General features: G+C 35.6%; 1 protein-coding gene across 2 annotated transcripts in view; it reads right to left on the bottom strand.

Moving 5' to 3' along the window:
- Nucleotides 1-24,249, bottom strand: part of EXOC2 (exocyst complex component 2) — a 125,879-nt gene that overhangs the window by 34,046 nt on the left and 67,584 nt on the right. For both annotated transcript variants that reach the window (XM_064705376.1, XM_064705374.1), the window contains exons 12-23: nt 24,105-24,230; nt 20,818-20,942; nt 17,445-17,513; nt 17,025-17,182; nt 13,878-13,999; nt 10,779-10,840; nt 8,315-8,395; nt 7,338-7,397; nt 6,427-6,488; nt 5,452-5,518; nt 3,384-3,500; nt 1,342-1,483 (exon numbers count right to left, since the gene is read on the bottom strand). In XM_064705376.1, coding sequence (XP_064561446.1) covers nt 1,342-1,483; nt 3,384-3,500; nt 5,452-5,518; nt 6,427-6,488; nt 7,338-7,397; nt 8,315-8,395; nt 10,779-10,840; nt 13,878-13,999; nt 17,025-17,182; nt 17,445-17,513; nt 20,818-20,942; nt 24,105-24,230 — 1,191 coding nt within the window. The remainder of the gene's footprint in view (nt 1-1,341; nt 1,484-3,383; nt 3,501-5,451; nt 5,519-6,426; nt 6,489-7,337; nt 7,398-8,314; nt 8,396-10,778; nt 10,841-13,877; nt 14,000-17,024; nt 17,183-17,444; nt 17,514-20,817; nt 20,943-24,104; nt 24,231-24,249) is intronic.

Genomic DNA, 24,249 nt, shown 5'->3' on the forward strand with positions numbered 1-24,249 from the left:
ACCTGAAGAGGTGTCTCTAATATTCACAGTCTTCACTTCAATTTTTGCCACAAAGTTACAGAGAAAGTACATTAAACCAAAAATAAACTAGACAACAAGAAGGCTGAGGCCTACCTGTATCAGAAATGCAGTATTCCCTTTAAACAAAGAAAAGACTGCAGAATTATCCTAAAGGCAATGTGAGCCTAGAAAGTAGATGCCAATGCACGAGATCAAGAAAATGAGCATACAAAAAGCTGACACAATGTCTTGGTCTTGGTTAGCTGACAGTAATCCAAATGTGCCAAGTGAAAACATACCTCAAATATGATGACAAGTTATGTATTATTCAGAAACGTGTTTGAATGTACAAGATGAGTATCTAAGTTATTTCCGCAGTATATTGTATCACAGCATATATTCTGAGCACAAAAGTATTAACAAGAGATGGAAGACACACTTTTATCGAAAGTAATAAACTCTAAGATCCTTTTGCTTTTGAGCAAATAAGCACCTTCTGCTCTTGATTTACAGATTACCAGTGTAATTACCTCCATATCTAGTTTTGAAGTACCACAGAATTTTTACTAAGTCTGCCACATACAACTCCATGAAAAAATCAAAACAAGAATGTACAAATTGATTAGGACAAGATCACCTTCAAAATGCCATGTACTAAGTCACTGTAACTAATTTCTACTTGGTATTAACCAGGCATTTATGTGATAAGAAATTCAAATGCATCAATTTTGCATAGGACAAATTACGTATTCAAAGGACCTAAGGGTGCACACTATTCACCACCGCAAAAAAAAAAAAAAGGCAGACCCATTTATATATTATGCTCCCTCAAAACAGAGGACATTAAAGCATTTCAATAATGACAAACATCTCAGTCATTTTAAACATCTTATACCTGCCCTTCGATGGTTTACCATTCTTTGCTGAACTACTGTTATAATACGCATTTTCTCATAATTTTACCTTTTGAGAACTATAATTACATCTATTATCAAAGTAGCCAGATTCTATTGGAAAATATCCCAAACAACCTCAGTGAATTTCATAAGAAAATAGCAAAGATGGCTTTTATAATTCTTTCTATTATATACAAGCAATGAAGCAAAATAATCACAAAAAACAAGTATTAAAGAGATTATCAATAATGAAAGAAGCTTTAATCATTTGGGGGTATTTGAAAAATGATTTAGGAATTAAGTAAAGTCTGTGAGAAAGAACTCATAATGAGAACATGTCAAAAGTTAAAAACACAGACTAGAAAAAAGTTTTTAATTGTACAGTATATTTTAGCTCCTATCAATCACTGTTAAAATCATTTGAGTTTAATAAGCAGATATTTACCTGTTGGAATGAGACAATCTTTCCAATCAAAATATCCTGCATAAATGCCAGGTTCTAATGACCCAACTATTGGATCTGCCTTGAATTCAATGTACATTTCAAACAGTCTTTGATCCAGCTCTTTCAAGGATTCCATACTAACCTAAAAATTAAACAAAAAAAAAAAAGAAGGAAAGAGAAAGAACATAGTAAATAGTCATTAACTAAAAGAATTTAATCACCTACCCAAAAAATAACATCATCTTTAATTTCAGAAAAAAACAGCAACTACTGACATATTTCAATTCATAATTATGTATATAAAAACTTCAAAACTTCCATATTATCTGTCCATCCTACCCAGTATAATTTTTTTCCTGATTGTATTCAGCAGTAGACATTTTCACGAAAATTACAAGGAATGCCTAAGCAGGCAGATCATTCAGTAACTGTCTACTGGCATGATTTTTTTTCCTGCATGTCAGGAGGTCTTTATCTTGCAAAGAAAACAACTGCATTTTGTGAATGTTTTAAAATATACCCATAAAAATTTCAATCCTTAAACATGAAGGAAACATGTAAGGAAATGTTCTTGGCTGCCATTTATAATTTCGGTACTTCAGAATATTAGACAATAATGATTTCCCTACTAATAAAAGCAACTTTAAGAAAAACAGCCCAGTGTAAGAACAGATAGTTTTTTACTAAAACACACTACCAAACTCACTTTAAAATTAGATTTATAAAGCTGACAAAATTAAAAAGTATGATTTAGTTTCAGTATTTTCAGATAAAAACTAGTATTTAAAAAAAATTGCCAATTCTTTATTACAACTTTTAAATCTAATATTTAAATAAATTCAAAATTTTCAGAAGTTTAGGTGACAGAACAAAAAACTGAAACAATCAACTCACCCCTCTAAACATCTGTGAGCTTCCATCCTCATTTAAAATTAATAAAGGGCTCAAAAATTGCCCTCCTATGATGACTATCTAATTACCCAGATCCCCCCAGCTGGAATGACCCATTGATGTGTCCCATGCATGCAGTATTGCATCAGTCAGAGTTTTCAAAGGGTTAACACAGATTGGAAATTAATCTGCCCCTTCAACATCTGAATTTGGTAATTTATAAATGTATCAAACTTTTAGTGGCAATACTTTGATATAGCTGTGCAAGGCAGGGTGTTGAACACATACAAAATGGTCTCAGATGTCTCAGCTGTTTCTAACTGTTTTGTGCTCAACCCTCAGTAGCAAAAAATTGGTAATATCCAGAGTAATTTTCTATATTGTACTAACCCCACAAATCATAGCAATCCCTTTCAAATGCTATTCAAAACTACTTAGGCTGTAGAAATTCAAGCAACATTCAGGCATAATTGGGACTAAGGATGTACTACATAGTTGAACAATCAGTTTGAGTGAAACATTGTACTCAGTACTGGAAAAGATAACATTTTACTTCCAACCAACAAATATTTCTGTAAATAAACTAGCTTTATGGTCCTAAGGATTAAGTCACAACATTTCTCATAAGAAGTGATTAATCTTTACAAAAAGGCAGGAAAATGAGACAGCTACTGCCACCCACTTTGACATTTTCGTTCTTTGAAAAAGAAAAAACAACAAAACCCCCCCCCAAAACACAACAAAAAAACCATGAACTAGTTTACGAACAAGAGCTATCAGTAATGCAGATTTCCAGATGAAATAATTTATCAAGTATATTCCTGAGATAACAATCTTTTACTCTCTGCATTGAGAGAACACAGTGACATTAAACAGTGTTACTAGGAAATCAGATAAGCTCTGCCATTGAATACACAAGTCCTGAACAAGAGCTCACATTTTCTATCCCAGCTGCTCAAGCCCTGTATGAACACACAGAACCATATCCTTGTTGTTGTTATGTGCAACCAATGCTTGGAGTCCCACCTGTTCGTGGAAGGCTCACCCAGGAGTCATTCTGGATGTCTGGACACTTGCACCTACTTTTCACAGTAGGTAAAACAAATAAAAACCTTAAAGCAATGATGCTTCATTCCAGGGCTCTCACTTACTTGAGTTATTTTATCAACACCTTGGAAGCCATGTTTCTCAAAGTGCTCAGCTATATTTAGGAAGGTATGGCGCTCCAGGTAACGGCAGTTACTGAGTGCAATTAAAAGTCTCTGCTCCTAAAGATTAAGAGAAGAAAGAGCATAACAGTTGAAAAAAGAAGTATCATCATAACCAACAATGTAAATGTATATAGAGTATTTTACTGACTCTCTGTCCATAATAAACATTCTCATAAATAAAGTAGGGTTTACAAATACATTTGTCAACAAACTACTGAGAAATGAATGAATATTAGGTATGATGACTGAACAGGATGCTTCCTCTGATAGGTCCTCTTATATGATCCAGAGCATTAATTGGAATAGTTATGACTAATACAGATCTGTGGTTAAGACTTCTTTACAAAAATTAGGTTTGGACGGCTTTCCAGGAAGCTGTTTCTGGATTTTACTTCGTTTCAAGAAATATACTAAGAATTATGACCATCATAAATATACTAAGAATTATGGCCATCATAAAAATCAACTGAAGATCATCTTTACTTTCCACGAAGCTGGCTAAAACAAGGGAAGCAGGTACTGAACAAATGCACTCACCAACTCTAAAATACTAGAAGGTTCTGAACTGCATTATATAATTTCAGCAGTTTGAAGAAATTCTAGGTTGTCATAACTTATGTCTGTTTTACAATGATTTTTTTGACTGCAAGAGAGTCAAATATATTCTGGAGTTGAGATACTACAATTGCCTGTCCTTGATCTTGATAGAAGATATAGCTTCCAAACAAAGAACCAAACAAGACTATTTAAATAGATTGGGTCTTCCCTCTTCCCCCTCCTCCTTTTCATTTCACACTATTTTTCTACCTCAGATGGAAGTTAAAAATCAACTGAGAAAATATTTTGAAAACAAAATTATTTTACAGTAAAGTCACCATAACAGCACTGATCTGATTAAAAATGGTATTGGTTTTCAGACTCAGAACTCTGGACAGTTTTGTATTTCAGTAATACAATGACTAGGACTGAGAGTTGCCTTCTACTTTAAGTTATAATCAGGCAGTATGCAAACTATTTGAAAAATGAGAATTTAAAAAATACAGTGACCAATCTTAGTCCAATCACTCACTTTCTCTGTTCTCATTCAAGACAGAGAAGACAAAATGTCTTGTGATTTACTTAAGAAAATAATACCATGGAGCCCTAGAAGCCATACATTGCCTAAAATGATGATTTCTTTTTTTTAAGCATTTATACCTATGACATATGGGAAGAAGCCACAAGTCAACAATTAATACCAAATCTGTGTGTTGCAAGAATAAAATGATATAAAGAACTAGTTATTATAGTCTACAATTCAGAAACTTGCCCCAGTTTGGCAATCTGTGATTCTTTATTGTGGCAGAAATGTTGATTACTCTTGTAAATTCAGCAAAGCTGAGCTTCTGACAACATCTAAAACCCGTACTAAGGAATATTAATTTCACAACAGGTTGTCAGTAGGTTTCTTGCAGGTAAAACCTACATTTTTTCATCAGCTGCTTAAATGGAAGAAAGTACGTTAACCAAAGCATTAAGAATATTAAAACTATTTTTTCAACTTCCTAAAAATCCAAAATGAAACAAGCCAAACAAATTATCAGTACTTATTCTCAGTAAATTTTCTGTGGGAAAGTAGTATTATTGAATATCTGTATCTTGTGGGTTTCAAAAGTAACTAATAATCAGACTGATTCTAATCTAAAACAAGGTGATAAATCAAAAATCAGATCCTCAGCTGACTTAACACCAGTTCTATTTTCACTGATTTCTGTGATGCCATTTTAGTTTCTGAGGACCTGTTTTCAAATATCACTTTCATGAGTTACCTTAACATGGTACACTAAGATACTGTAAAAATCAGTGCTTTCAACAAGAGAAATGCCTACAGAATACAAAATTATTCTCTATAAAAAAAGAAAACAAAAGAAACTATATTTACAGTATTGCAACAATAAAAAAGAGCCACATTCCTGTTTCTTTGAGAAATATTTTCACATCAACTTTTAGATAAAAAAACCAAACTTACTGAAGAAAGACTTGATTCTTCATGAATGCTTCCAAACAAATCTGGAGATGAAACATCAACTGAAAGACTAGGAATATTGTTTAAAAAGTAAGTATATACAAAAGTATAGTGCTTTTGGTTATGTGATACATGGTGGATTCAATCAAAAGGAATGAAATGCAATTCTGTTTCAAACCCTCCCTTACACCAGATAACAAAGCAGTCCACATTGTTCAGTTTTTCCAAGATGCCCACAAAACCTGCAGGAGGAGTTTGGTGGTCTGATAGTATTGTTCTAGCTACAGACCTTTCCTTCCTTAAGCATTTATCTTTAATATAACTTCTTTGTTTTGCTACAGATTCTGTTTTTACACCTATCCAGCCAATGGTCATCTGAATAGGAAAAAAACCAAACTTCATTAAAACCAGAGTGAATTTGCCCTTTCCAATGCATATTGCTACATTTGCCAAGTCTCTGGCTTTTCACAAATGTTTGTAACTCCTAGAAGCTCAGGTTACTCTGACTTGTTTTGATCTCTAAAATAAGTGGCTCATAAGAATTTATTGAACAAACAACTTTCATGAATTTAGCAGAAATACCAATACAATCAGTAAAAAAGCAGAAGGGAAGAAAAGAAAGGCAGGGGATGTTTCACCAAGACCGGACATTACTTAGTGACAGGTACAACTGATTCCATGTAAAGTCATGTCAAAACCAACACATCTGCCTCAACAGCAGCACACAACTTGTGTCACTGTAGAAATAATATAAATAATGTAACATTAATTATATTATATGATCTTTATTACATGATGCCACACAACATCTTGACATAAAAAGTATCTGCTCTTATTTCAAAGCATCAGTATTCAGAGGCAAAAGTATTCACAAGAAATATGAAATACAGAAGGGATAAAACCACAACCCCGGTGAAATATAAGACTGCACACACAATTGCAGAATACTACACATAAATTTTATTTCTTTTTACTTACTGTGATGTATCTATGTCACCATCAGGTTTGGTGCTCAGTTGTTCCAAACAATCTATAAAGCCCTAGGAAATAATAAAGCAAGATCTAAATTTTCTGTCAGAACTAAAAAACGTTTTCAAATTCACTTTTACTACACTCAATAAAAGCAGACCAATCACCACCTGGTTTTGTCTTAAACCTTACATAAACACAGTAACGTTTAGTTACAAATTTTGAATGCATATTTTCTATTTTGCATGCATCATAGCGTACTAGTAGGAAAACATAGTAATTTTTAACCCTGATAAGTAATTTTCATGATGCATGTTTAAAATTATGCAGTGATAATCTGCTGATTAGCACGGTTAACAGTTTTTATGTGCTCAATCTGAACAGTGGATTCCAAGTAAAAATTGCAGAAGCCTCACTATAATCCTTTTGTTGCTTTGGCTCCCCATTTTTTATTTGAGGAGACTATTAAAATGGTTCAAAAACCTAAAGAATGCTATTACCAAATTTCAAACAAACTAAAAAAAAATCAGATATTGTTACAAAGAACACTGTTTTCTGCTACAGAAATTAAAAGCCAGATCCTCAGCTGATGAAAACCAGCATTTCTCCTCTGACTGCAGTATATAGATGTTAGATGGCATCAGCTCAGGAAGCTTCATTGTCAGTAAAATCTTGAACAATCACATTCAGTAAAATACTTGAAAATGTCACTTACTCTCTCAGGATTTGCCATCACTGGATTGAGCTAGTCAGCTCTACCTACTTTTAAAGTCAAACATTTCTCAGAATCCCTGAGTGTAGCACAGGAATAACAGAGTCATCAACTTAAGCTACCTTTTGGGAGGTGGGTAAGGTACAACGCACACATTTTTGATCATCACTGGTGTTGACAATTTCATACTTCAAAGAGATCAAGATACCTGCATGATCCCAATGCTTAGTTGGCACACATCCTCCTGTGTTTTCTGCTGCTGGAAAACCTGAGGATGCAAGCATATTATTTCAGCAGAACAACTTCACATGGCCTTATTTTCAAGGAAGACCTGAGTAACTTATCCCTAAAGAGATGACACAATTAAAGGAAATGGCTGCTGGGGCACTGTTTTCTTATGGATCAATTTCAATTTTTCTCCACCCTAAAAATGGGAGAGAAAATACAAGTCCCAGTAAACAGTTTGATAAGCATGACGAGATAACACGGTAAAAGGAAGAAAAACCTAGCACATGTGGCATGTGTCATTGCTGGCTAATGGAATTGCAGCAAAAGCTCTCAGGATATTTCAAGGTCTTCATGTCCTAAAAAGGAGGATTCATCGTGCAGGTGAATTCACTGCAGATTCTTTTGAATAAATGTTCATTAAGAAAACAGACCAGCTAGTCAGAAAGATTAATGTAAATGAGGAAAGAGAAACAATATCTATACAAAGGTCCCAAGAGAGTTTGGAAAAGTATTAAACTCCCTAAGAAAGAAATATCAATGTTTCAATCAATCAGGGCCTCAAGGTACTGAGCAGATGGGGACAAAAAACTGAATTTAAGTTCTTCAAGTAATTTGTATCTAACAGTGGGTGAAGAGTAACTCCTAGGAACAGCCTCTCCCTTTTTTAATTTAGATGTAATGTCTACTGCTATCTGAATAGTACATGAGTAGCATTTTTTTTCCAGAAGAACAGCTTTAAGGATTTAAATACAAGTTCCATCCGTCCCATAACCACAAATTACCCTTAAAAAATGAAGCACAATCAGAAGTTTAAAAGCTAGCACAAGTGAAAAGGTGTACATGGGAAACAAATACAGAGGAAAGTTATAACATTGGATCATTCTCTGAAAGTTCTTCTCACATAAATTACTATTGGGTTTCAGAAGAACAAAAATGAAAACATAAATCAAACCTTACACTGGTTTCTCCAGGTTTGCAGTCCAACACAGTTTTAAGAGATTGCAAGGAACGAATAATGCACTGTTCAAACTGGGATGGCTGAAAGTCAAACGAGTTGTTAGCTGTAGATAAGCATGTTAAATATACACTACACAAATAGATTAAAAACTCACAAGATGTAGAGTAAGCTCTTTATTTCCAAATTATTCCAAATAAGGGGTTGGAGGGAAAAAAAAATCACACTTCATGTATTACCAAGGGATCCTTTCATAGTGATGTACTTTTTAATGTAAATTATCTACAGAATTATTACCATAGATCAATGTACTTTTACATCAAACAGCCTCATATAAAAGGCGTAGGAAAGATATTTAGAGCTTTTTGTGGTAGCATTACAGATGACTGTTGACACACTCCCTCCTCCACTCCTTGATCCAAGATGGAATAGAATTTCACCTGGGATGTCCAATATTTCTGCATTGTATTTCAGCAAAATGTTTCTAAAAAAATCAGACTGAAATTTGTTTCAAATGGAACAAAAACGGTTTGAGGGCCTGTTGTTACCTTCAGGTTTCCAAACCTGAAATTTGAATGTCTTGGATAACATGTATCAATTTCATCCTGAAAGTGCAAACAAGTTCACAGCAGAGTCATTAGTCACTTTTTCCTTGTCTTTCTCTCTTCTCCGATAAGCCACACCTAATTTTTTTAATGCATGTGTCTGCTGGTATTGGGCAGGAAACTGTTGTGCAGGGCAACATGAAGCAGTCACTCTCCAGCAAAGTGAGACATCATCTTACTGGATTTGACTTAAAGAAGAGGAGTGGACAAAAATGCTTTTAAGTCCTGTAAAGTTGCTTTTCATTCAGTAGATAGTTTATGGCATGCCACCAACTTTAGGCTTAGAAATAACTTTTATTTCTGTAAATGATGGAGGTGGATAGGGAAACTGATGCTCACATGGCACAACGAAAATCATGAAAAAGCCACTAAGACCATCTGTATTTAGTATTTTTGGATCCGTTAATAGAAGAAGGCCAGCAGTAAAGTGCTGCTCTTGGCTTTTCACTTCCACACTATAAAACATCACATCTCAGGAGAGGAAAGTTGTTTGTATGAATCTTTGGATATTATGAAGTTGAAAAAAAAAAACCCAACTTGGTTCTGTATTTCACTGTATCTTTTGCCTGGAATACAAATGCTAGAGAGGTCTTCAACCTTTTCTACAAACTTAAAATACAGTTTCTACCTCAAGCCTAAAATGTCCCCAAAGAGACTGCCTGGTCCTTTTTTATACTGGTTAACTTTTGCTCTAATATTACCCCAATGAACTATACTTCAGTAGGTAAACAGTTTCTCTATGACAAAACACAGCTTCCACCATTAAAATTTGGTATGTTTCAACCATGGTCTCAAAAGGTATCTAGTGAAGTACAGTATACAAGGAATGGATGGGTGATTTCAAACCACAAAAATTATTTGAGCAGTTTTTAAATAAAGATGGCTTAGGCTACAGCACAAGCATAAAGAAACAACACTTCTGTGGAAGAACTTCCCCCCTGCCTTCATTCAGCAGATAAACACCGTGAAAACCAGAACTTATAGGGACTTGCCCATAGCAGCAGCAACTGAAATCAAGACCAGAAGCTGTAAATCTGGTTATAGTACTACAATTGACAACAACACTCCTTCCTACGGTATGCATATTGTGACTGCTTAATGTCCTCCTACTCAACTTCAAACACATATTTATAGAAGCAAATAAGAAGAACTAAAAAAGTCTGTGGAGCATTCCCTTAGATAACATACACAAAGGAACTGTCCCTCCCACAGGCCTTTTCTGCTTTCGCAGATTGTATTTAAGTCACACCTACAGCGCGCTTGCTGTGTTTTAGGCATTACTCATTACTGTTTATTTCCAGAAAGCGTCTCACTAATTTATCTGAATTTGGTTTCAAGTCATTGGTTGTTTGCCAATAGGCAATATCCTAAATTAGTTGCTTTTCAGTTCAATTTCTCATTATAACATATAAGTGACCTATTTATTCAGCTACAGACCAATTCCATGGTAGTGTGCCTACTAAGTTATGAAGCATTTTGATGTGAACTGAACTTGTGACCTCAAGTATGACTTTTTACTCCAGTAAACCATTCAAAGAGGTAACCATTCAAAGAATTAAAAAAAAAATTAGTGTCCCATATTTTAATAAAGCTACAGACACTATGCACTGATTCTAATCTAAAACAAGGTAATAAATCAAAAGTCAGATCCTCAGGTGACTTAACACCAGTTCTATTTTCACTGATTTCTGTGATGCCATTTTAGTTTCTGAGGACCTGTTTTCAAAAACCTGTTTTCAAGAACAGATAAAGTCCAAAGTAATTTAAAATTTGGAGAATGTAGAAATCACTTTCATTACACATGCAAAAGAAAGAAAAATTCCAGCAACGGAAGTGTCTACACGACACCAAGTATACCCACCAACGATGTCAAACCTTCATTATCAACAACCCAGTCCTCCTTTTCAGCTAATCTCTTTATATCTGTAGGACAGAATAATAGGGGAAACATGGGATGGGTGGGTGGGGAGAGAAGGTATAAATTTTAATTATTAAAAACTCTTGAACTTGAAAAGAAACCACAGATACTGGGACTGCAATGACTAGGCATACAAGCAAATAGCACTACAAGCTTCAAAGCCTTCAGTACTCTCAAATGACTAAGAATGGAACTCACACATGGTCTGCTGACACCACACAGAGAAGCACTTATATTGTACATGGCAGGACTTGCACAAAGCACATCGTTTACTGGAAAGCTTAGAATTAAAGGCATATTGCAAAGGCTTTGGGTTTGGTTTTGTTTTGTAAATTTTTAATCACAATATAAAATACTCCAACTAAGAATCCAAGTCTCTAGCCTGTAACGCTCTAGCATTTAAAATGAAAGAAAAACTGCCTAGCATTTTAGCAAAGACAGAAAGGACAGCATGTAATTCATATTCAGAACTCTAAAAGAGGCACAGGTTCCCAACTCAGGGTCAAGGATCCATGGTGCTAGATTTTCTTCAGAAGTACATGAACAAATATGCAAAAAGCACTCTCTCCCATAAGTTAACACCAGAAGGTGTTAACTTATACAGGCTTACTATTTATTAGGATGTGAATCCAAAACTTATGCACTATAAAACACAATTCTTCTGTGGATGATGTGCATTATGCATCATCACCGTGTTTTGGGCTTAACTGAAGTGTAAACAGAACAAAGATGACCTGTGTGCAATTTATGGGGCTTTGACATACAGTTTTCCTACGAAGAAACTGCTCATCAGAAGTGCCTACATATCATGCAACTCTCTTTTAAATGAATAAAAATTGCAGTGAATTACCATCTCTTCTAAAAATCCAAGAAAAGAGAATAACTAATGCATGCTACAAGTTATCCTCAAAATTTCAGTGCTTTCTGTAGCTAAATTAAGAAGCTTAGTTATAGTGTCATACTCTGCAACACTCACACAAGTATAGACTCAGTAAGGATAAAAGGCATTAAGGGATTGTGTAGAATAATGACTCTGTTCACTTTCCTACTTAATTCAATTTATACTCTTCTAAGGGCTTAGATTGCACTGGGCAGCCTTTACATGTTTTTGTGGCTGCTCACTTTTGCATTCTGCTCTTAGCTAATACAAATATAAAACCCACCTGATTTCTTTCTCATACTTCACTGCTCATCAAATTCCAGTCAAATACATTCATGTAATCTCACTGTCTAGTCTGGCATTCACATAATTTGTCTTTCATGACCTTTATGACCAGTGACCACATACAGGAGGGAAAGAACACAGACTGCCTCACAGGGCCAGTGTGTGTACATGGTGTTTATCATAAGACAACAAAAAAACTCCTGTGTGTGGGCAGGTTTATCGTATTTGAAAAGCTAAAGTGCTCTAATGAATATTTTAACTACATATACATTTACATAACTCCACAAGAATATCCATTACCTGTACTTTCACTTGTTCCCCAATAATAAGAGCTTTTCATTAAAGGGCCCAGTAAACCTCGTCATGTGCTGATAAAAATCCCCACTGTCTTAAACACATTCCAAAAGTACAATTTTCATTAGTAGGCAAAGAGAAAAAAAAGGAGCAGAAACTCTGCATGCGAACAAAGAACTGGGCTATTGCCTTGGTGCAACAAGTAGGTAAAACCAGTCAAACAACAAATTTTTTCATCATTGGCCACATATTTGAGCTCTCTGCACTGCGCTGGAGAAGCTAGGTAGGTAGGTCAGAGATTGGATAAGCTGAGGACTGTCAAGAAAATGGTTGAGAGCTAAATACTTCCTTGCTTTCAAACAGCAAGACATCTGAGGACTCCCTCACAGTTCCCAGACAGGAGTCAGTCCAATAAGATCATCCTCATATCACAATTAAAAGGAAAAAAATCTCTTACACCATTAAGAAAAATTAATTGAACTCAATTGTGCTAAGGGCTGAAAAGCAAAAAAGACTTTCTCATACTTTATGTGAAACCTGAAATAGTGATAGGACTTTACAGAGTTTTAAGGAGACAAGACAATGTATAAACTTGTTCAGCCAGCTCTCTTGATATTAATGCAGAAAATAAAAAGTTAATTGTGGAATGGGATTTAATAAAACAAGAGCCAAGAATGCAATTCATATCAATACTGTAACAAATAAACCATAGATAACTAATGATTTGTTGCCACCAAAAGTTTAAAAACTTGCTTGATATAGCCACCTATGCTTAAGCCTAGAGTAAAACTCAAAGTCTACATAGAATCATATGCCAAAGATTAAAAGTGACTAAATTGTAATATTAAAAAGCCATAATTTTTTTTTAACATTGAGGGTAAGTAGTCTTTTGGAAAAAAATCCTTGGCCCTGCTAAGAGAATTAGTAGATCAATCTGCCCCAATTTTAGGAGAGACATTTATTTCTAGGAGATCTACTTAACTGAAATTTAAGTTTCAGAGTTGAATGCAAGACAGCAAGAAGAATGGCCTCTGATGGTATAGAGTCATAGTAGATCTAGAAAATGTGTTACTGGCTTTCACAATCCAGATATTTATGGCAAAAGTTGTGTACACAGCAGGAAGCCTGGGGATTACAATGTTAGTAAAAAGCCCTGGAAACCCCATAACTAAAATAAAGGGCTGTGGATTGTTTGTTTGGGCTTTTTTTTGTCCTTGGGGATGAGACACTGCTTATTTAATTCTTCATGTTAGAAGAATTCTCAAGAAAGAAAATAAATTTTATTTCCAACATGGAAAAGCTGCATTGTGAAATAAATAATTTGCATTGTAGAACTGTCTCAACCCAAAAGAAACAAGTCTAACCTACTTTATTTATTAGACTGAGGGAAGAAAATACTCATTACTTATTTCTGGCAGAAAAATCAGGTATCTGAGTAACCTTTGTGAGAGACTACAGAATCAGATGAGTGCACTGCCACTACAACATCTGTAACAAACACAGTTATCTGTCAGACCATGGTTTGGCCTCATTAGGGTCACAAAGAATGACAGTGAGCAAGGGCACCTGCAGCCTTCCATTACCTTCAGCTGTGTGCTGTAAGGTCACGATAATGCAACGTACACGAAGGTCCAGAATAAGATCCTGGATGATTTGAAGCATGTCATTGGGTATCTCAAGTGCAGTAAGAGACTCAGAACTAAGCCTAGAAAAGAAATAAAGTTAGGTGGAAGTGTAAATCTGAAGGGTTTTTAAGCTGATATGACCACATTGAATTTTTCAGACATTTTCTGCATATATAAATACAACAGCTCCATTCTCAGTGTATCTTTGAAAATGAATTATCCCACTCTGAGAAGATTAATTATTTATTTAAATAAGAAGATTGTAAATGCAGATTTATTTTTCTCTAAGATGACAATAATGCCATCACAGCAACATGCCATCTTTTTTCTACCATCTTTTTACACTTCTCTGCTTGATCTCCTGTCCTATGATCCAAGAATAATCCTTTTGGAGCAGAAGCAATGTGTTTTTTTGCTTTAGATGAATGCCTAGGTCAAATATGAGATCCACAACTGGGTTTCTGAGATTTTGTTTTTACTTGCATGAAAACAGTAACCACAATTAAGCTGCGAGGAATGGTGATGTGGCTGTGCATCAGATTGCTAAGAATATGCATATTCAAGGAGCCAAAATACAGATACTGCACCATGGGCAGAGTAAATTAATTCACTGTTTTGCTGCCAACTCTCACCAGGCACAAAACACTGGTACTACAGGTGAGGATGGAGACATTAATTTCTGGGTTTTTTCCTTTAGAAATAGTAACACAGCAGCTACTTGCAAGAATTAGCATTTCAGCTTTCAACTAAAAAGCTGCAGCTGCACTCAGGCTTAGGGACACAGAGGGTTGTTCACTACTTTTATCCAACTCCTGGATATGTAAGCAAGGACAATTCAAAGGCAGCGACTGCCACCTCCCCTGCAGCTAATATGGAGCAAAGTACAGGTAATAGGAAGTGCCAAAGTGGAAGAATAGGAAGGCACAAAGCAAACAGGTGGAACATTTCCAATCATCCATCTGTAGGCTCCAGTTCCATGCCCCTGGTATTGGGCACAAACCATCAAACTCCCGCCATTAATGAGGCTGCTCTCCACTCAGCACAACTACTGAATTAGTAGTTGATTAGAAAAATCTGTACTATCTCAACCAGCCAGGAAAGAATGTAAATACCTATCTGTGAGAAATTTAAGTTACTTTAGACTACACAGAAGCCCTGTACTTTAGAGCTGATTCCACTGAGCACACAGCTGTCACATCCCTAAGATAATCTTTTTTCTCTTATAATACACCCTACCAAATACATACCTTTCATACCTTTATAGTAAGACAAAAATCTTATCAGCAAGGCTCACTTGATTGCATAGCTCTAATTTATTCTCTGGCATCTACTCATACTGGGCAATGAGAGGATGAGGTACAAGATAAAGACTGTGCTACCACCTGTGTGATACACACAAATATGTATGTGTGATATCAGCTGTGTGAGACATAAAAAGGAGCAGAAAAATTAAGATCACACAGATGTAATGACAACTCCTTGTTATCTAATGCTGTGAGTTCTATCAGTCTTAAGTACAAGCAGAAAACAGTAAATCATTTGTGAGACAACAGAAAAGAGTAAAATTCTATCATGTGCTTCACAATGACTTTTAGCTAGGAACTGTGAAAATAAGGCTTAGGCTATTATATAACTTTGCAACAAATAAAGGTCTTAGGCAATGTGTAGATTCCTCTTGGGAACAGCCCACCTTCATCACTAGTGAGTCACAAGAATTTTGCAGACTGTCTAAGTGTGGGGCTAGAAAATTAACCTACTTGCAGCACTTGCACAAGCTTCTGACCTGGTCACAACTGATCAATACTCAATGATGACATGTTCCATTCCTCTTCTCCAGATGCCCCTTTTATTCTCTACTTTTGATCACTTTGCAGTAAAGTCTAGCCCAGTTTGCTCAAGTGCCATCACTAAGTAAACAAGGTGGGGAAAGGAGTAGGAGGGAAAGAGGATTTCCCCAGCTCTCAGTTCAGTTGTTCATTACAAGGGTAGTGCCCGGAAAGCAAAAGGAGATTCTCTGAAAAAAAAAATGTCTTCATAGTCTGTAGCCTCAGCCAGGATCTTATCTCAGATGGCAGGAGCACAGCTAACCTTTAGAGAACCACTGCTTACACTTCCAAGTCAGTATTACAGATGTGCAAGTGCTAAAGTCTAGAATTTTATAATTTGAGGGAAACTCATTGCTTGCTTCTCATAAAAGGGTGCCCCTTTATATTTTTTCATCAAGTCAGTTCCTTCTTAAATTGAAAGCATTCCATAAAACTCAGCCAGAATAATAAACTTCAGATGGAAATATTTTTCTATGTGGTTACAGTGCAGATAATTCAAGTGACAACAGAGTGACAGAAAGTGTCAAACAGACTTGACAACAGGTATGTATCACCCCATCTGCACTAAGAATATCTATACATGATTATACCCCTTTCTTTTCTTCATCTGTGCTGTTACCTGCTTTGAAAATTCAAGATAAAAAGTACAGTATCATACCCAGGTATTACTCAAAAGGAGTAGTTACTTTTCAAAAAGTAATGAAAATTCTTGTAGGCCCCACAGAAATTTTTGTATATTACTGAGTCATTTTGCAATTAATGAAATGTACATCATTGATTTTATAAAAAATATAAGCTGAATGACATTATAAGCAGGAATATCACCTTCCATTAAACAACTGTAATGGTAAATTGTGATCTAAGAATAACTACAGTGAAAAACACGATATTTTCACTCATTTTGGCAAAGATAGGAAGACGTGTAGCAAATGCAGCAAATAATTGCTTTATACCCTAAAGAATGAAATCGTGTTTAATTCACTGAGTGCCTATGCTCTATGCTGTGCCAGTCAAATATTTTGTTTAAACTTTTCCATAAGATGCTATGGGAAAAAATGAATATATTATTATGTAATAAGACTGTACCACGAGACATTGATAATTACACTTGCACACAGAATCCTAAATCTGACATAAGCCATTTTTTTTGCAATTCTACTTTTGAAAATGTTAACATTCTCAAAATTCAGGGTATTTAACACAATGAACAAAACATTTTGCCTTAAAGCACACATATTCCATTAATAGAATGATTTTATGGGTCCAGAGATGCATTTACCTTACGGTCTGGATAACATGTGTTAGCCACTGGCCAGAAAGTTCAGATTTCATCTCCCAGCCACCATACTGTCTTAATTCTCCTTCTCTGAGGCTGAATGGAAGCAAGGCTCCACGTATAAGTTTTACCAGAGAGTGCATAACTTCCTGAATCATTTTCTGCATCAGAAGAAGGGGAAGAAAAATCAAGGAAAAATCTCTACCAAGATGCTTAAGCAGCCATGTACCTGCTATATACAGCAGGTAGAAATGTTAGATTTACAGGGGCTTCATATGGTAGAGAAGGGAGGAAAAGGAGGTATGAGCTTACACAAATTATTTAGGAAATCTTATTTTTCAAGGTGACACTAAAGTATCTTACCATGAAGGACAAATGAGAGAAATTAGGGTTCTCCCCACCACATCTCCCCCAACTACTTACCTTGAAATCATTTTGTCTTTGCCTAGCATTTTTCTTCGATCTTTCCATTTGGCCAGATTTTTCAGCAGTCTTGTGAAAATGAGAAAATTGAAAAGTGTAAGTATCTTATAACCACTGTTAAAATAATTCTGAAAAAGGGGGTTTCAAAGTGAAGAAGTGAAAACTGGCAAGCTTATGATGTAATTACAAAAATCAACTCAGGGCATTTCAGTAAGCAAAGACTATATATACCTCAACAAACTCAACTTACTGTAGATAAGTACCCTTATGTTTAACTCTGAGGAAAAATGTGTGCTTAAGACAAAGTCAGAGACAAGCATAAGAGTAGCTCAAGCAGTACAAACTTCCTGAGGTTAAAGTTTTCTCACTGCAGTGTTAGTGAGATCTAAAACATATACAGTCAATTTTTGCATCAAGTTTACATGAAGAAACTGTATTTTTTTAGTATGGAAGCTGACCAGAGAAAAACATCAATGTGAAGTGGGAGACAAATTTTGGAATGAAGGCAATTTGGAAATGTATGATGTGAGGGGGAGGGCTGCAGGGTTTTCGTTTAGTTTAGGAACTGTATTTTGTAACAATGCTCTTTAAATAATTCAACTAATTGGAAAAGAGACTGAAAAAAAAGCAGCACCTTTATTGTCACTTCTTTGAGAACAGCGGAACATGAGTATACTTTGCATGAGACAGTTACAGTTGAAGAAAAACATGATTTGACTAATAGTCTTCCTGTTTGTAGCTCTACCCTTCTGTGAAGAGTACTGAGATCTCAGTAAATTACATTGAAAAAGTTATTTCAAATCCTAGGCGAAGCGCAGACGTCGAATTTTATACTTAGAAAATCTCCTATTTTATGTTTGTACAGCAACATCTACTGGACAAGAAGTGCAATAACATGATAGAAGTGTCCTCAAAGACAATCAGTTTACTTGTAAATGATTAATTTCAAATGCTGTGTTTTTCAAAATCCTTCTATAGTTAAAGCATTTAAGATTTTTTTAAATAAAATAAATAATTCAAAGTGAGCAAAAATTAGAGAAAAATCAAACTGCTTAACAGTTTTGGAAAACACATAGCTATTAAACTCTTGTATGTTAAAGCTCTGAATTATACCATTTCAGACAAGGAGAACAACCTTCAAATTATTGCTGTGTTTAACTCCTACTTCCCTCTTCTAAAGCATTAAAAAGAAATTAAGTTGTATTCCTTGAAACTTCAGATAGCAACTTTAAATTCACACTGGTTTACAGCTGGATTAAACAGAGAAATTCATAGATCCTTGATACATTTTTTTTTTCAGTGGTTTTGCTGAAGACCAATCTTAATCCTTTCCTGTACAGACAGACCAAAACTATCTTGTGGTAAGATCAACGGTTACTACTCACATTTGTGACTTCACCTAGAGTGATTCAAAAAACACAACTTTTCAAACTGTTAAAATACCACACACATCTTAACTGACAATATTTAAAGGCATACAGCTAATCTTTCAGAGCTAAAAAGAACCCCATCCCTGCCAAAACCCTACACACTAAACAAAAAAAAATCCATCTTGAAATGCATATGTGGAGATTTCCTTTCTACATTTTTTAAATGTCTTGAAGACTTAAATAAGCTAACTGAAATAACCCTGTATACAATTTTCTATAGGTTGTTTCTTTAAAAAATGTAGCAATTGCCTTGCTTCCTGAATGATGATATATACCATGCAACATGGTAAAAGAATTTTCTTCATGGACAACTAAAATTTTTACTGTTTCTGACAGCAAAACACAAACTTTCAGCCTTGGATGCACTGTGAGGACAGATATTCTTAGGTGCTCTACAAGTCTTCCAGCTTATGCCACCCCCTCCTTGCATTCATCCTCAATTGACAGAGGCATGCAGAGCACACAGGAGGAATGGATTCCTTCCCATCTCCCCAAGAACTTGTGGGGCTTCTGTAAGGATCAAAGGAGTGGAAGAAATCAAATCTATGGGGATTAATTTCTCAGAAGTTCAGAATTAGGCCCAGACATAGAAGAACATATGTACCTTACAGACCAACAAAACTACCTCTTCTGTTTTTTTAATATATTGAAACAATGTTTTGTTCAGGCAAGACAGAAGATCACTACATTTTCCACTTGCAGTCATGTTCATGAGCAGGACTTCCTAACCTTGTTTACAGTTCAAGTCTTCATTTCTCTAAAAACTGCTTTCTATTTCATTGTACGCAGGAAAAAAAATCACAGTAAACTTACCAGGAGAATTCATAAAGTTTAATTTTCAATAGTACTGGTGTCAAAAAGAAAGGTTGTCATTTCCCTTATGAAATAAATTATTTTTGTGAAAGTCAACAGTACTAAGGTTTATTCTTGGTTTTACTTCCTTCACTGAACATTAGAAGTAAATGTCATATCTTTCTTTTGATTTTTATAATATAAAATGAGTATCACACCTAGCATCTATGTCACTGAAGCTATAATGCTCTGTACATTGTGTTCAACATGTAAAGGGCTATAGAATCTATTAGTATCATCATATGAGAATAATATATTGATTTATAAACAGTAGCAATAGATAGCAATAGAAAAATCAATTCTTTGGAAAATAAGAACAAAAGCTTCCAAATATTCTTTCTCAAAGGCTTTTGTTTTTCGTACTAAAGCTGCAAAGAATAGTAGATAGGCATGATGACTTCAGAATTTAAACACAGCAGAACACAGTGTACAACAAATTAATTAATTTATAAAAAATTAATTTTGAGAGATACCCTTTCAAAATCTGTTAGGAGTGTGCATATAAAAAGAGCATGTGTCATAAATCCTCACTTTTGCTTTTCTCCTTCCAAATCAGGATGATTAGGAAAAATCAGATCATCTGAGCAAGAAGGAGTACTAGGACAGGGAGGTGCAGCTGACTGACCTTCCAGACTAGACTCCCTATAATGTGTCTGTGAATTCTGCTAAGTGCCTTGGTTATTATGCATCTCTGATCTTGAACAGAACCTCACTTCCAAATACTTAAAACTCAAGAAATGAGTACTCCTTTTCCAAAGAAAGGAAGCAATATTTTTTCTGTATGACTCTGCTTTTTACATATCTCTACCTTTCATGCAATGTGTTAATTCTTCAGATCACCAGTGAAGGGCCAGCTATGAGTAAGAGGTGAAAGTACTCAGATATTATTGAATCCAGCAACTGGAACACAGACACAGCCACACACAACCCCCACTGTCTGAATTTAAGGTAATTCCACTGTATGCTTACGTTCTTTTAAAAAGAAAAATCTCTTACTAAAATAAGTCATTACTTCTACCAGTGAAATATTTCAAATATAATTATTACAGACCTTTGTTACTTTTAAGTCCTTTATACAGAAGAATCCATACCTCACTGAATAAACTTCCATTCACATAGGAAACCCAGAGCTTCCAGAAGTTGGGTAGCTGACTTACAACAAGTTTTGTCAATTTTTCAACAAATACAACTTGCTGAGGAGCTTTGTATCGCCAAGCTAAAAGGGAGAGAGGGGATGGAAAAAGCAACATTAACATTTTAAAAAATAACAAGAATGCACTACTAGCTTGCTGCTCCACTGTATTTCACAAGTGACTATACAGTATATATAAAACCTTTTGGGTAAAAATAAAAGAATTTAAACTCTAGTCCAAATATGTGTACACAATCTGTACGCATACAGGCTCTTTCTTCTCCTCTTGTATGCTTACAAGGTGCCAGCACTATGGCAGTATCTACAGAATAGCTCCCCTTGTGGGAGTATCTAAGAAAGCCCACTTAAAAATCCATTCAGACAGTCTTCTGTCTTCAAACCACTTTAAAATGTAAGGTAACATCAAAGTAACCAAGACATTACAAAAGTTTCAAATGAAATCTTGGCAACAGATGACTTTTTTCAGTTTCCCCTGCAATGGGTGAAAGGGGGTAAAGAGAAAACTGAACAGAGGCAGATGTAGTCATTAGCACAGAAAATAAAGGAGACTTTGTGAAATACTCTTCTATAATCATCTATGTTCTCCATTGAAACCATCATGATTACAGTGGTTTAACAAAACAGGGTATCAGCACAACAGTGATAAGAGACTTGTATTTCAATTCAGGAACTACAGTCTGCTTTGGAACACATGGACAAAGAAATCATATATTTTTTGAAAAACCCCAAAACAAATCACCAAAGCCCACAAAACACTTTAAAATGACACGTTTGTTGATGTGGTGTTTTTTTATGTATAAACTCAGGTCTTGTACAAACGATACATTTAAGACTATAATATCAGCCTATGTAACACTGTAGAAATACAGAAAAATGTTGCATGAAATAGCACCTTTTATATCTACTTTGCTACAGAATGTTGCCTACACATAACAGGAATTCACAAGTTAGGCCAAAACAGCTGCCCAATAGCACATTACATACCAGTAGGCTTCACCAGAGCCTCACTGTTTTATTGTGTTGGTAGACAGTCTTGAATCTCCTTGAAGTACAGCATGCCTTCAGCAGCTTCCATTTCTTGAGGTGTGGATCATGTATTGCTCCATTTCTTTACTGGAGAATAGAACATCTGCCCTACCCATTTCTTCTCATGGCCAAAAAGTTTAGGCATTTTAAATTAGTATTTGAAAATAAAATCATAATGGAAGTCCAATATTTGGAAAGAGGGTGTGACAAACTCAAGTGCAACTATGCTGAGAGTGGTATATCTCTTTAGGAGGCATGGAAACATCAAAGCTTTACTAGAAAAGCTCCTAGTGTGGATACGGATAAGATACTTTCACCAGCTTGGTTATGACTGCCAGAGAACTTGTCTAGACTCAGTGGCAGAAAAAGTTTCATTAACAAGCTGTGACAATGCCAGGAAGCTGTGCCAACAGAGCTATAGCAGCAGAGGCTCTGGAACTTCTGCAGGCCCCAACTTCTAATGAAAAAAATTCAGTTCCTTTGAGAAACCACTTCATCTTTGCCAAAAGCTCCAGTACCAATCCAAGGTTATAACCAGGGATGTCTATTGGTAACTGGGAACATACTGGCAAGATTTACTTCATCTCTGAAATTATTTTCCCCATGAGGAAGCATATTTCAGGCTTAGTCCCAAGCCTGCAGACAGCAGATACCTCTTTGAATAAGCTATTGCACATCATATTGTCCAAAAGCTTATGGCCATAAATTCAGGATATTTTTACTTTGTTACTAGAAAACACTCCAATCTATATCTTATTCCATTGATTTTATTATAATCTCTGCTATACCATTCTAAAGAGGAAACGAGAGCTATTGCCTATTGTTTACATATTCTCATGAACATATGCTCAAGCAAGAGCTGAATGTTACCCGAACATTGCAGTTTTGAATTAATAGTAATTTATTTAATTAATGTCTTGGACAATCACTGTCAAACACATTGGAGGAAAAAAAGCTCCAAACACACCAAATCACAAAAAAAGCCCAGAGATGCCATTCCCTAATTTCACCAAAGACTAAAAAGATCCACAAACAAACTGAAGACAGAACACAGCACATTTGGAATGGTAGCTCTTGCACAGGCATCCTCAATTGTAGGCTTGCTTTGTCTCTCCCCTCAGAGAAGAACAAGTATGGCAGAGTTATCAGCGGTCATGTGCATCTAAGCACCAAGGAACTCAGCTCAGAGGCACCTATTATTGGGATGGATTATTGAAGTGCTCCAATTCTCCAGTTTTCCTTTGAATCTTGGTTTAAATGGGTGTCTACAGAATGTGGAAAACTTACTGAAATTTTACCTTTTTCAGTTTGTAAAAGGTAACAGATCTATAACTAAGACTTTAAAAGTAAAATAACTGAAGTGGAATTGTCAGTCATATATGCAATTAAGTCCCTGCTCATGCAAAAGAATTCAAACAACTTAAAAATAAACTGGATTTTGGGTGTTGCTTGCTACATTAAGTGTGGTATTCATATTGTTAGTGGATGGCATTAAAAAACAACCAGCAATTTAGTGTTTTATTTTTTAACACTTGTTAATCACCTCCATGATAGGCTTTAGGCTGAGAAATGACAAGGGTAACAACAGTAAGACAGCTATTTCAGTAAGGAACGATCTATTCTGTGAAAAGCATGTTTTCTGTCTCCTGTGAAGTCATCACTGAAAGATTCCTGAGAAGTAGTTGTTTGGACAAGGGTATCGATGACAAAACACAGAAGGCCTCAGCAGGTTGTGGAGAGACAGACTGCTTGAGCTTAGTCAAACATTTTGTTTCCCTTTTTGGGTTTAAAGAATCAGAGAGCCAGATATGTGAAGACACAGAAGGTGCAATTGCAAAGAGAACCATCTTAGCAAACACGCATGAAAGGTATAACAAGCAAAATGTAGTAGGTGGTAGGTGGCCATACATGCAGGAGAAAAGATCTGGCCTTGTAGAAAAAAAATACTTTTACTACTTTAACTACATTCTAAGAAGCAAACCTTGAACTTGAATTTTATGAACTGCTCTTTGCTTGCAGAAAACATGGAGGATTACATGCTTCAGTGAGCAACAATGGTGCACAAGAAGAAAGAATTGTATTTTGTAACAATTCAAAGCAAACACACAGTGTGTGGGTTGTTGTTTGGGCTTTTTGACTACACCACAGAGTGGACAGTGGGCCTGCATCTTTTTTTTTTCAAATAGAACAGATACCTACCATCATCACGGCCAGACTGAAAGCTGCTGCCCCTCTTCAGTGACGCAGTTTGACTGAGATGGCCGATGGGCGATGGACGCACATCACTGTCCAGGTCCAGCATGGGGCTGTGGAGCAATGCACTGCCTGGGGAGAGGGGAAAAAC

The sequence above is a fragment of the Zonotrichia leucophrys genome, chromosome 2, assembly GCF_028769735.1.
Source record: "Zonotrichia leucophrys gambelii isolate GWCS_2022_RI chromosome 2, RI_Zleu_2.0, whole genome shotgun sequence".
Taxonomy (NCBI): Eukaryota; Metazoa; Chordata; class Aves; order Passeriformes; family Passerellidae; genus Zonotrichia; species Zonotrichia leucophrys.